The following is a 13,900-nucleotide window of genomic DNA, read 5'->3' on the forward strand; positions in this document are numbered from 1 at the left end:
AGCGGAAGGAAACGCGGTCCTGTTTTAGAGGTATGGATGGCTTGTTAAAAAGGAAGACTGAAAGGTGTTTTAATTCACTAATTACGCGCGTGCGCGTCCTCTATTTTGCGCGTGCTCTGTGCTCAGGCATCTGTAAATTGGTTTGTTACATAAATGTTACTTTAATACAATAAATTACTTCGGGATGGGGTTTATAAATTAGCTGCGGTGTAAATTGAGCGGTGACGCGCCAACCTCCCTTTGAGCGCTTGGATGTGGTTTGTGCCTGGTGTGTGTGTGTGTGTGTGTGTGTGTGTGTGTGTGTGTGTGTGTGTGTGTGTGTGTGTGTGTGTGTGTGTGTGTGTGTGTGTGTGTGTGTGTGTTGGGAGGTAAGGGGGGGGGGTGGATTACGTTTTGTGCAGAGGGTGGGAGCGCGGCGGTGCAGTCTTGTATAGCGGAGGCTCTGGCTAGGTCTGGTGGTTTACGGGTGTCAAGAGGCAGATCTGAAGGAGTGCAGGCAGAGCGATCTTCACATTCTGGACAAGCGCGTAAACTTCTCCCTCACCTGCACATAGGGAGCCCTCTATATTTGCCCTCCTTTTCTGTGGAATCCCGCGCAGCCTGCTGTCCTCCAGGATGGAGCGTGTGTGGGATTGTGCCTCCTCCGCTGGGATGTTTATGCTGGGGGTGCTCTCTGTGCTGTGGCCGGCGCCAAACCGCGTTTGGAGTTTTAACCTTTACGCAGAGCATCCCACGGTTTACAGCGGACCCGACGGGAGTTATTTCGGATATTCTGTTGACTTCTATCAAGCAAGCACTGAGAGGAACACGTGAGTGACCAAATCAGCTCCAACAGACTCCTTAAAAGTTTGTTCTCGATTTTTTTTTTTTTTTTCATTATAAAATGGTTAAATTGGAAAAATGTGATGTGGATAGTGTTTGGATTGTTCCCCTATACTGATCATGTTAACTTATCAATTAGCGGTTTCTGTCTTGTATATGCCTTGTCCCCTTCTCCTCCTCCCCCCTTGTGCCCAACAGGATTAGTGTGCTGGTGGGGGCTCCTAAAGCGAACACCTCCCAGCCGGGCATCGTGGAGGCTGGAGCCGTCTATTACTGCCCCTGGCCAGGGCAGCCCGACAGCTGCAGACAGATTCCCTTTGATAATTCCAGTGAGTCACCTGATGCATTTTCAAACTTTTTATATTATTATTATTTCTTTCGGATCACAACAGGAAAAAAAACACTGACATATTTTTGAATAATTCTATTTTCTCGGGACTGCGACTGTTCATTCAGACAGAATGGACATATCTATCAGTTCGTGATAGACATGTTCATTAGAAATCCACCAATGAGGCTTTTCTTGACCAAAACTGACTACAACTTTCTCTGAGGTCTGAACTTCTCCGAAATTTTGATCGGTTTAGATTTTTCCACTATTTTAAGATCTTTAATATAAAAGATGAACAAAGGGGAGTTTGGTTTTTGAGACTGTAGTTTTTAATCAATCAGAAAATAAAGCAATTGCTCACTTTTGATTCAAAACAAATGTCTCTATTCTTTATTTGATAGTACAATTCAAAAACCCTCCAAAGTGCAGAGTGCTGATTGATGTGTTTTTCTTCTTCTCTGAAACTGATGGTTCTTAGCTTTAAAGCATTTCATAAACTCTTTTGTATTTTGCCTGCTCATCAGTTTCGTCCATTTTGATATTTTGATTGCTTGCTGCTAATCTTCATGAGTTATCACACATGTTGCTGCATTGAAAAAAGGACATAAAATATGTGGATCTCATGAATTTCTCCTGGCAAAAAAAACAAAAAAACAAATCACCCCACAAGTCTGCTGCATCATGTTCATAGTGCTATTCAATATATTATCATCAGTGTCCAGTCTATGTCTCTGACACACTGAATAGTTAAGTGTGTGTTCATGAACTAGAGGGAAAGAAGAGGGGGTGTGATAGGGAGGGGGTTAAACTGTAAGCACATGGGAATTTGGTTCCCAGTCGAAAGACCGGGGGATTGGGTGAGGTCTGCTTTTTATTAGATCTTGAAAATGTACGCCTGTGTCCTTTCCACGCCCCTTGTCCCGCTCTGATTCTCCATCAGTCTGTCCCTCTCCTTCATGCTTTTTGAGATCACAAGAAGAGCTGCAGATTGAACTGAATGATAAAAGCACTGGTTACTTCTTTTTAAGGAGAAATCACATGTTTTACAAATTCAAGAAAAGATGCAAAACTACACAGCACGTGGGACAGAAGGCAGTATTCAAATCTTTGACTTTTAAGGAGATAAGCTCCGGGCGGATGGAGAGTGAAACTGTGGGTTGTTATGCTGGTGTTAGAGAGAATATGAAACTACACGCCAAAGTGGAGAAGTAGCCATCCATCCAGGTTGGGGATGAAGACTCATACATGTGTAGAGATGGGCACGGTTACAAAAAAAAAAAAAAAAAAAAAAAAAAAAAACAATACCCCAAGCTCCTGGTAACTCTGGAGGAGCTGCAGAGATCCATATTGAAAAATCTGTGGATATAATTCACAGGTTGTGCACTTTACACACTTTACGTTTCCTTCTTTTATGGAAGATTAGCTAAAAGAAAGCATCTTCTTGAAAGAAATATATACGAATCCTACACTTGAAATAACTGAACTTAGAGTTAGAGTTGAAACCATGTCCATTTCTTTCTACTTGCATCACTTTGTGTGTTGGGTTACATTCGAAAAAGAATCCGACCTGTGCTGTTCACACTGCCATGAAAAGATCGGATACAGGTCGCATTACGTAAAAAAAAAAAAAAAGGAATTGGGTCACTTCGGGCTGCAGTGTGAACGCACCTATAGACTCCCAATGAAATGCATTGAAATTAATATTTTTATCTTATTCATCTTGACGATTATCATAAGAAGAGCATAAGAAGAGCTTATGTGTTCAGGAAGAAGCTTGCATTGTGAATCAGCACTTCTCTTGAACTCACTAATAGAAGATGAAAGAAGACAAAAGCCTAATAGTGTTAAGTCAAGCATGCACTGTTTGTCTGAAACCACTGTATTCCTGTAAATCACTGTGTGTGTGTGTGTGTGTGTGTGTGTGTGCGTGTGTATGTGTGTGTGTTTGTGTGTGTGTGTGTGTGTGGGGGTGTGTGTGTGTGTGTGTGTGTGTGTGTGTGTGTGTCCGTGCACATGTGCTAGAGCAGAGTTCTTAATGAGGAGGGGTCTGCGTGGGTCTGATGAGACCCAGCTGGTCTTTAAAAAAAGTGTTGGAAAATATCTTCATCAACTAAAACTCATACACCAAATAGGACATTTTATAGAGATTTCCAGCGTGGAATCTAAGCTGTCCTCCTTGTGATCTTGTCTCAATCTGAGTCAAGTTTCTTGAGTGTTACTTGTTTATGAGAGAGCTTTAAGAGAAAAAAACAAAGCCACCATATCCTGTCAAGTGTTAGTCTCAGGGGGGCAAATGGTGTTTTGCTGTGTGTGTGTGTTATAGGCCTGTTTACACTTGCTCATTAAGGACAAATGATCACAGACCACATTACCATGGTCTACGTCAGCTTTTACAGCAAGCACTTTGAAATCTCTGTTTTGTTGCTGTTTTTTGTGTTTATGCCTTTTTCCATCCTCCCATCTGTCCATCTACCTCTTCTTCTACCAGATAACAGAATGATTAAAGTAAACGGCACCAGAGAGCCTCTAGAGTTCAAGTCCCACCAGTGGTTTGGAGCATCAGTCAGGACGCACAAAGGAAAAGTGGTGGTGAGCGGACACAATATCGCCGTAACTCTTGAAGTTTGGAGGTGTTGATAAAACGAAACTCAGAGATTTACTCTTTGCAGGCCTGTGCGCCTCTCTACCACTGGCGGACGGTAAAGAGAGACGGGGAGAAGGACCCTGTGGGAACCTGCTATGTTGCTGTCCAGAACTTCAGCGCTTATGCAGAGTATTCGCCCTGCAGAACCAGTAAGTAAATCTGCAGTTTCACCTGCAAAAGCCTCCATCTGCATGTTGCGCTTTTAGGTGTTTAGATTATACTCAACCTTGGTTTTTAAAAAGCGAATCGCTACAGAAATTGATGACGTTGTGTTTTGCTGAGCTTGTTTTGCAGCGGACATCAGAATTATTATTTCATGACTGAAAGAGACACATTTCAACCATGGTTTAAACAGTGGTGAAGAATTAGACCAGAAATAACTCCACTGAATAAAAACATAGAATTGTGCAGAAGCTTATGATTTATTGCAGGTTAAATGTACACATAATCTCCCACTTATATTTGGCAGTGATGGGTTTCCTCTGGCCATCAGCAATGTCTTGGCATAATTCTGGGTGAATATTTGACCACTCGTCAAATTGGAAATGACAGAGTTCATTTGAATAGGCTGGTTGACGTACTGAGATTTAGGCACAGCCTACAAATTTCCAGCAGGTGAGCAGGACTTTTCTAGAACCTTAATGCTGCCCGGTGTTCCTTCTTTACCCAGATTTGAGATAATTGTCCTGTTGGAAGACTCTGCTTCAAGACAAGATAGTCTGCAGTCATTTTGCACATGCTTTAAAATAGGAGTGAGGAGTGAAGAAAGAAATCCCTGGAAAAGTGATATTTCAAGTCCAGGAGCAATGTTTACTGCTCTGCTTGGTGGGAACATTTATATAACTGTGGACACTGATACTAACTGGTTGGTTAGGTAGATCTTGCAATTGGCAGATGTACAGTCATACTACTTGCATCTTGACAACTGCTTTTTTAGAACAATGTAAACTGATAAAAAGTTATGGCTGGGTCTTCTTAAGATTCAAGGTGTTAGTTCTTTGTTTGAGATGTAATTGTTTTAAATAGCTGTGTATTTGTTGCTATAAAATCAAGCAAAAATCCTTATACATGCAGGCTTTTAAATATTTTTTTAGTGTTTGCAAAACATTTGACATAAAAAAAAAATTAATTAATTAACAGGGAGTCCCAGAACTTTTCCTTCTCTGACATTTTAAGACACAGGAACTGCATGGCAGTAATTTCTAGCCGTCCAGAGACCATAACCTTTGAAACCTGAGCATAACCTAATGCCTGTACCCAGCCAGTGATCACACTGGTGATTATTTTTCTCTCATGAGATCATCGCTAAGACATTGTATTTATTCTTTTCAAAGTTTAATGAGGTACATGTGAGATACTTGAAAAAGAAACAAATCAGCATGACTAGACAGAAACAAGAGGGCAATTTCTGTCTCTTCTTTCCCCATGACAAATCACCTCGCCCGATCTTTCATAAGCCCCCACGGAAACCTAAAAAATAATCTCTTCATCAGCTAATCAGTCTCTCTCTCCTCAGCCCTCTTCCCTCTGTCATCACAACTGTACGTTAGATTTATGGCACCCTTCGCACCCCCCCCCCCCCACCTCTTACCTACACGTCTTCTTTTCATGCATCCAACCCTTTTCTGTCTCTTTCACCGTCTCCATGCGAGTCTCTAAAGTCTGTAAGTAAATACGGCACACTGCCAAGATGTCACGATCTGAAGAAGTGACGGCAAACAGGTGGTACGAAGTAAACAGCAGATAAAATCTCGCCCTTGGTGTGCCCTCCATCATGCTCACGCTTTTTATACACACGTCCTCTCTTTGGTAACTGGCTCGGTGTTAAATATTTCAGTTTACGTTATTTATGTCTGCGCTGACTAATCAAGACATGAGTAATTGCACCGTAAACTCAGCAGTTCCCATAGGGGAATATTTTGAAGAGCTTTGAGGACCGGGCAACTTGAGTCTGTATTGTGTGCTGGAGGCAGCGTTTTCTGCCACCAGCTGTTTTTTTTTCCCCCTTCATATTAACATATTTTGGCGGCCGCTCAGACCTCTGCTGTAACTGACTTATTGTTTACTCTGTAAATGCTCTTGTATAGTCACGCATCATTAAGTTTCACCTCAGGCTGCCAGGGAAATGAAGACAAATTTATGATGCACACGGTAAGTTTGGTGTGTTTATGTGCAGTTAGATTATATCATTTAGAACAGACAAAAAGATGATTAGTTTTTTGTTGTTTTTTTTTATGTGAGATTCAAGTTTCTCTTATTGTTGGGATGAGACATCCTGTGTTACACTAAAACAGTCTAAAAATTCAAGCCAAGCACGTCCAGCAGATTTACCAATTACGCTGATTTTGTTTCACGTTTTTATGTGAGTACTTGCTCACTTCACAGAAGATTTAGAACCAGCGGTAAAAATTGTAGCAGTGGTTTCGGTAAATTATGCTGTAATAGCTGGTAAGATGTGAAATCCCTTTAAAAAATCATCATATCCAGTGAACTTTCCACATTTTTGTTGGGATGTTTTGCAAAGCCGCCACAATGTAACAAAATTGTGAAAGGTGCATTTTTTTTCAAAATGTTTAATAAATGAAAATCAAATCCTGGCGTCCTGTGTATTTAACCTCTTGAGTCAATACTCTGAAGAAACTTTCTGTTCAGCTGCCAGAACGTGTCGACTATCCTTTCTCAGCTACAGACTGATGTTATTTCAGCTTCTAACCTGTCTTCTTCCAGAATATCCCTTTATTTATCTCTGTATGTATCCAATTCCCAAGTATCTCTGACTGTCTTCCCTACAGCATGATACTGCCACCACCATGCGCCACAGTGGTGATGGTGTGACTTGGCTAGTATTCTTTGATCCTCGTGAATGGCATTTATTGAACTTCACTTTCTGATTAGGTGACTCCAGTTACACGAAATTTTACTTAGTGGTAAAAAAAATAAAAGGGGCTGGACATCAACACTTTTTCCAGGTATTATGTTAAAAATACCTGGAACCAGATATCCCTTCGTCTGCAACCAGACGAAGGGATATTTAGTTGGTTCTTCACCTTGTTGCCAAAATCTGGGTATGCTTTAGATTTGCTGTTCATACAAAGCAATCAAATCCAATTAAAAAAAATAAATAAATAAAAATATTTAGTGAAAAACAGTCTTCCATACATTTTGCATGTGTTTTCTGTTACTTTCAGATGATCCAGACCCAGAGGGACAGGGATTCTGCCAGGCTGGTTTCAGTGTGGATTTCACTAAGGTAAAAACCTGCAGGGTGCATCACAAGTTTTCATCGGTACGATGTCCTGGATTATCAAATCGAAGACCTTCAGAGATTTATAGATATTGAGGCGGCTCTCTTCCCTGGAGAAGCCCCGCCTCCCAAAGTGACCCACTGCCTCTTAACATGCCCACATTCTTTCACTGTAAAATCAGTGTGAACCTTGACCTCTGCCTCATGGTCCAACTCTACCTTCCTGTACAGGAAGCTGTCATTCTCTGCAGGATGTCAACAGGCATGACAGCAAAAAACATGTGTGGCACACGCCCACACACACACACACACACACACACACACACACACACCTATAGCCTCCATGACAAAGCCAAACAGTGTAGCTCTTCTGTTTGCACAAAGATGTGCAGATTACTTCATAAATTATGGCAAACTGACAGTTTTTTTATCATTGCAGGAGGGAAGGCTTGTACTAGGAGGACCTGGAAGCTTTTACTGGCAAGGTAACTAAATCACCAGTGTTGAAATGATAGAGAATGATCGGTATGAGATCTAGCAGTGAAGCCCAAATATGCACACTGATGCACTTGCTGAATCTTTTCTTTAAAAGGTTTGAAATAGTTTCTCTCCCTGCCGCCTTTTTTCCCGCTTTTTCCTCCCTTGCTCCTTTGCTTAATGCCTCTCCCTGGCTGCGGTCGAACAGGAAGTGGGTGTTTAGGTGCTGTAATGAGCTGATCGGGGGTGAAATGGAGTGTGGAGGAGCTGCCCCTCTGCTCAGAGATATAACACAGGGTGGTTAGGGAAAGCCTCAGAGAAAGGGGAATAAAATAGGAGAGTGCACACAGTGAGGAGAGAGAGTAAGCTAGAAACGAGCTTTACTGTAGTTGTCACAGATACCATGGTTCTTCACAGAGAAAGATGAGAGGTTAGGGAGTGTTCAGATAGTGAGACAGAGGAGAAAAAAGACATGCATGTTTGACTAAAGCGGAGGGATAAAGTGTCTTAATAGGTGTAGCTGGAGTGTGACAGAGAAGCTGCTGGAGTGTGTCTGTACTCCTCCAGCTCCAGGTGCTTGAAGGTGTTCAGGAATGTGTGTGGCCGCCAGAAATAGAAAAGATGTGCACCTGTTTCTTAGGAACATGGAGACTGTTATTGATCACTCACACACACTCCTTTCTGTGTTCTTTGTTATCAAATCCCGAAACTTACTGCTGATTCTTTTGAGCTGGAGACGTACCAGACTTATAGTTTTCTAGCTTGATTTACAGTGTTGTTAAAACTCACTTACTGATACCAAATTTGGGCATTTTTTCTCTATCAGATTAATATTAATAACATTTTTTTTCTCTGTTATTAAATGAACTGGATATTTTACACAACATTCTAAAACAGCAGCAGTTCCCAGTACTTTCTCTCTCTTTCTGGTATTGGACGGGTGTTAGTACAAACAACGTTGAATTGGAATATAAAAACTTGACGACATGCTGCTAATAAGCTCTTTACAATTTTATCTGTGTCATTTTTTTGCCTCGGAGCTCAAAACTGCAACATAATAATAAGAAATTAATATATTGTTTGGAGAAATTTACCAAAAAGTATCACATCATGGTATGAGTAAAACCATCACTGTTTTAGGGAATCACAGCAAACAGAAACGTTATTTGTTCTGCTTAATTCAACTGTAATCATGACATCAAAAGCATGTGTTGTTATTTTGGTACATAGATTTAAACAGAAGTATAGAATATACACCTTATGAATTTAGTAGTAGTTTTCAATTGAGCATTGTGAAAATGATCAAACCCCCTTTTGTAGCTTTACCATTAAACTAAGCTGATATGATTTGGTTAATTCAGACTACATGCTCTAGTATCGATCCTTTAAAAAGCAGGTATATTGTGAAATGTGTAAGTATGTTTGTATTTATGTCCTTCCTGATAAATAAAATATCCAAATGCATTATCAAAATCACCCAAATCAATAAAGTATTTTTGCAGATGGCGAGTATATGCAAACTTCTGACATGCGCTGTCGTATTAATGCTGTCGCTGCTGCCAGATGTTAAATAATGAATGGTCCGACATGCAAGACCCGCATTACACACGCAACATAAAAAGCTTAATGGATGGTTCCCTCTCTGTCTGCAGCGTAGCGAGGCAGGCTGCCTCCTGTTAAAACACTTCCTACAAATGTTTATAAAAGCACTCAGCCCGGATTTTTATGGCCTCTAATATGCACTGATTATCTTTAGCCTTCGGCCTGATTCATCATAAAATAAGACTTAACATACAACCTTGTTATCGCCAGGTGTGAAGAACGTCTCAAATCAGCAGCAGTGACTCATGCATCTGTGTTAACAGTTTGTCTCATTAATCTGAGGGAGGTTTAATATTGACTGGACGTGTTAGCTTGAGAGATAAACTCAAAGCACGGTGGGAGAGGAACGGGAGGGGGGGGGTTAAGAGGGCACATTTTCCTTCCCGACAGTTCACTCACACATAAAGGAGGATTTATGGAAGGTGGAGGACGACCACAGATAAAATCATTTGTTTGTTTAACCTCTTGTTGAACAGCAGAAGAAGGGTGTTGGTTGAGTACGCACCTATCATTTATAATCCTCTCTGCAGAGAGAAGTGGAGGATTTGTGATTTTTTTTTTTTGTTTTTCCCCAGAAAAACATTGGGATATTTTTTTCTGCTCTTTCTTTACCAAGAATGTGTTACTTTTACTCTGGGAATGGTTCACATGGAGTGGGCAACCGAGCCAAACTTTAGCAGCGGTGCTCCCCTACTAAGCTCCCATGTGGTTAAAAGCGCTGTCCATGAGCAGATGTCTCAAGGACTCTCTTCTTTCTGTTTGTTTTTTTTTTCTCCAACAAGCTTGTGTGTGTTTATGTGTGTGTGTGTGAGTGCAGGTCAGGTGATGACAGCGGGGATAGCAGAGATACTGAATGGCTACTCTTTAAAGGCGGTCCTGAGACGAGTTCCAGGAGAGAAACAAACCGGAGCTGCTGAAGACACAAATGACGACAGTTACCTCGGTAACCCTCAGGAACGCACTCGTGCATGAAGCATAAGCTTAATGATAACCGGCCTAATTATCAAGAATTAACAACATCATATACCAAAACCATTATTTTTCTTAAGATTAACTCCAACGTTGTGTATCTCTTCAGGTTACTCTGTGGCAGTGGGAGAGTTTACAGGAGACTCAGAACAAGGTGAGCAGACTAATAACCAACTGCAGAGAAAACCTGATCAGGATTTCTAGGAATTATTAGTAATCAATGATTTTTAAACATAACACAGTGGACAGTTTCTCCTTTCCGCCGGCTAAAAATCTATTTTTATCTTGCCACAATGTATGGAAAGCAAAGAAAGGGCAACCATCTCCAAAGATCATTGATGGCATTGGGACATCTCAGTCAGCATCACAGCAGACAGACTCTATATATCTGTCAATGGATTGTTCTACATGCATGGCAGTAAAAAGCTTTTTATGTCCTACCATCACAAACATAATCCATGTGCGGGTGTGTTAAGTTCCTCTGCCATACTGGACTTGGGCTGAGAACTGGATAACTAACACTCCTGGTGTGTTTGTCTTAAAATAAAGTGGAAAAGTGCCTCATTCTATTAAATAGAGCAAATGAAATGTGGACCACTTTTGAGTCCTTAGTTTGAGTTCATGGCAATGTAAATGTTTTGAAATATCAGGTAAAATCTATGGATAAACAAAAAAAATCAGTCTTCAGCGTCTTCTTCGACAGGATAAATCAACCTTCTTCCATACCTGAACCTAAATCCTGGAGAAAACATGTGGGATGAGCTAAATGGAGTAGAATATATGCAATGAGCCAGAACTCATGATGTTCTAGAGTGATTGTGCAAAAATGAAAAGATCCTTCTCTCTCTGTAGGCTTCAATTTAATGAAATGTTTAAAGAGAAGAGTCTCTTTGCAAAAGAAAGTTTCACAACATGGCTACAAGTAAATGTCACAAAGTTTGTCGATTTAAAAAAAAAAATCTACCAGAAGTGCCATTAATTGAAGAGATGAGTGAGAGAAGATTTGACACAATAAAATGTTTAATACAGTGATGGATAAGGAGTGGACGATGCTATCTTGGCTCAGAAGCAGTAACAAGCGGTCGTCTCAAACCATCTGGGTCATGACCTAGGAGGGACAAGGCTTTAGGAACCCCTGATAAAGGGATTTCCTGTCCACCGTTCTGACTGATTAAGATGATTGCTGACAGACTTCACAAACCTTCTCAGGTCAAGAGCTGATCCTGGCTTTCGTCTGGAGGTGATGAAATATGGGATGCAAAGAGATGCAGGCACGCACAAAAACAACAAAAAAAGAGAGGTCTCGTTTCTGTGCTTAAAGGCACAATCAGAGGAGTCTTCCAGGAAGAGACACGTGGTTTTTTTTAGGTATGAGTTTCAGTCTGGGAAATCTATTGTTTGGAAGTGTTGGCTTAAAAGCAAACATTATCTGGCTCCAATCTTACCGAGACATTATTCCACAGAAGTTACACGATTTCCTGTGTTTGTTTGGCTCCAGCTGGTACACAAACATGGATTTCATGTTGGTGTGGATGTGTGAAGTAGTTTCTAGGAGAGCAAACAGTTTTTTTTAAACCTAAAATGTGTATGTTGATAAAGTGTTACACAGATGCACCAATATTTAAGGTAGATGTTTAGTATCTTACAGCTTAAACAACAAAGAATATATATATAGATCTGATTCTGAGTTTGAACTTCTTAGCAATCTAAAATGAAAAAAGGCTTTGCAGAGCCTTGCAAAAGTGTTCGGATTCCTTCAAGCTTTTTTTTTTACGCTGTCACTCTGCAACCACAAATTGAAGTGCTATTTATTTAGGTTTTTCCATGAAGTAGGCAACTGTGAAGTGGAAGAAGAGAGACAGATGGTGAAAATATTTTTTTACAAACAAAAAAAGTGGGAGGTACGTTTGTACTTTGCCCTCCTGAGTAAATACAATGTAGAAGCAACCATTCCCTGCAATTAGTCTTTTGGGGGTACGTGTCTACTAGTTTCGTACATCTGGAAATTAGACGTTTGCAGCTTCTAAAAGGTTTTTGTGGTCGAAGGCCTGTCACAGGTTTGTTTTCGTCAGTGTTCTGCTCAGTCCTTCCTCCTACCATCTCTGACCAGCTTCCCCTTCCCCTGCTGAAGTAAAGCAATTTCTCAGCATGATTCTGGCAATTTCACATTTTACAGTAGGGATGGTCTGTTCAGGGTGATGGGCTCTGTGTTTCACCTGAGTTATAGATCTCTGCTGCTTCTTCAGAGTTACCTTTAAAGCTGTCAGGTTTAAATGGACAGTAGGTTTGCAGTTGTATTTTACTGTTTATATTTTAGATGATTGGCAGAGCATTGTTTCTGTGGGATATTTAGATTTTGGGATTTTGTTTCATCACTTAAACCTGCATTAAGCCTGCACTGCAACTTCATCAGCAACTTGTCTGGTGGTGTGTTTGTTGGTGCTGCTTCTTCACTAGCAAAGCCATAAGGACATTCACAGAACAGCTATAATTATATTCAGATTAATAAGACTTTTATGTAGGCTGATTGGACAGGATTTTATTTCAGGGTTTCAGAGTGGAGAGGAGTGAATACAAATGTGATATATTTCAGTCTTCCATTTGCAAACCCTTTGAAAACTGTATAGTTCTTCCTGTGCATAATGAGTTTATTTTATTTTTTTTCTGTGCATTGAAGTCATTGTGCATTGTGGTTGTAAAGTGACAAAATGTGAGAAAGTTCCTGGGCTATAAATATTTTTTCAAAGCTCTGTACGTAGGAATGTGCAAGCTGTTTCGCTTTTCTTCTTTCAACCATTTCGGTTTCAACTTAAAGTTCTAAAGTTCATTTCATTGTTTTTTTCTGCAGTCCAAATAAAAAGCACAAGGAATTTCAGCACCAAAGCAGCTCTTTTTTCTTACTGAAGACAAATCAGACAGAACACCACAATCATGATATTTTTCCACACAATTTATAGCTTTCTCTTCAAAGAGCATCACCACACAGTCTGTCAAAAAATTTCAAGAGAGCTACTCCCCATTTTCTCAGCCATCTTTACCAATCAGCATTCAGTGGAAACTCGGTGGGACAGCTCCGCATTTGCATGCCCTCATACCAACCCTGCAGAGGCTCTGAACACCCTCAAGCACAACACATGTCACGGAGTCTTAAAGTGAGTCTAAAGAGGCAACACATGCTCACTGATGCGCTATGTTGTGGTACAAAGCCCCTTGTGGTCGTGTTCTTTAAACCACCGTCAGACTGGAGAACTGGTTGGAACTGGGAGTTCAGAGCAAAGATGGAGCGGGGAATTAGTCTGGCGGTCGAGTCTGCTGGGTTCAGACCCACGAGGCAGGAAGTCGGGGCTCTATCTGCTCTCTGGGTGGGACCCTCTGATCATCCTCACAAGTTCAGAGCGTTGCACTCATCAATCACCGTTAGGGAAGAGTCTGAGTGCCCAGTCGGTGGGGTTTGGCTGCGGGTTCGATGGGAGGGCGGCGGCCTCCCAGATGACGTTTTATCGGGATGTTTTCATTATCTGTGCACCATTTTCACACAAATTTAAATACGTCTTTATTCTCCTAGAGCTTATCACTGGAGTCCCAAGAGGAGCACAAAACTTTGGATATGTGAGTATGGACAGCAGAATGCTTTGTGCCCAATAATTCAGTTAGTAAAATGTTATTTAGATCAGATTGTTCACAGTTCACAGATGTCAAACTGTCATTTTGACACCAAACTAAAACACTCAAACGTATTGATCTTGTGCATTAGTAGGTATTCAGAACCCACATAAATATCATACAGTTTCATAATCGCAGGCAATCATTT

General features: G+C 40.8%; 1 protein-coding gene across 1 annotated transcript in view; it reads left to right on the forward strand.

Moving 5' to 3' along the window:
• The first annotated feature begins 385 nt into the window (after positions 1–385).
• Positions 386–13,900, forward strand: part of itga8 (integrin, alpha 8) — a 50,492-nt gene continuing 36,977 nt past the window's right edge. Inside the window, exons 1-9 of the mRNA XM_014996008.2 lie at positions 386–809; positions 1,021–1,151; positions 3,642–3,742; positions 3,823–3,946; positions 6,986–7,047; positions 7,481–7,526; positions 9,938–10,063; positions 10,199–10,243; positions 13,655–13,698. Coding sequence (XP_014851494.2) covers positions 616–809; positions 1,021–1,151; positions 3,642–3,742; positions 3,823–3,946; positions 6,986–7,047; positions 7,481–7,526; positions 9,938–10,063; positions 10,199–10,243; positions 13,655–13,698 — 873 coding nt within the window. The 5' untranslated portion in view covers positions 386–615. The remainder of the gene's footprint in view (positions 810–1,020; positions 1,152–3,641; positions 3,743–3,822; positions 3,947–6,985; positions 7,048–7,480; positions 7,527–9,937; positions 10,064–10,198; positions 10,244–13,654; positions 13,699–13,900) is intronic.

Source organism: Poecilia mexicana, unplaced genomic scaffold (assembly GCF_051168715.1).
Source record: "Poecilia mexicana isolate PSO_F unplaced genomic scaffold, ASM5116871v1 scaffold_16, whole genome shotgun sequence".
Taxonomy (NCBI): Eukaryota; Metazoa; Chordata; class Actinopteri; order Cyprinodontiformes; family Poeciliidae; genus Poecilia; species Poecilia mexicana.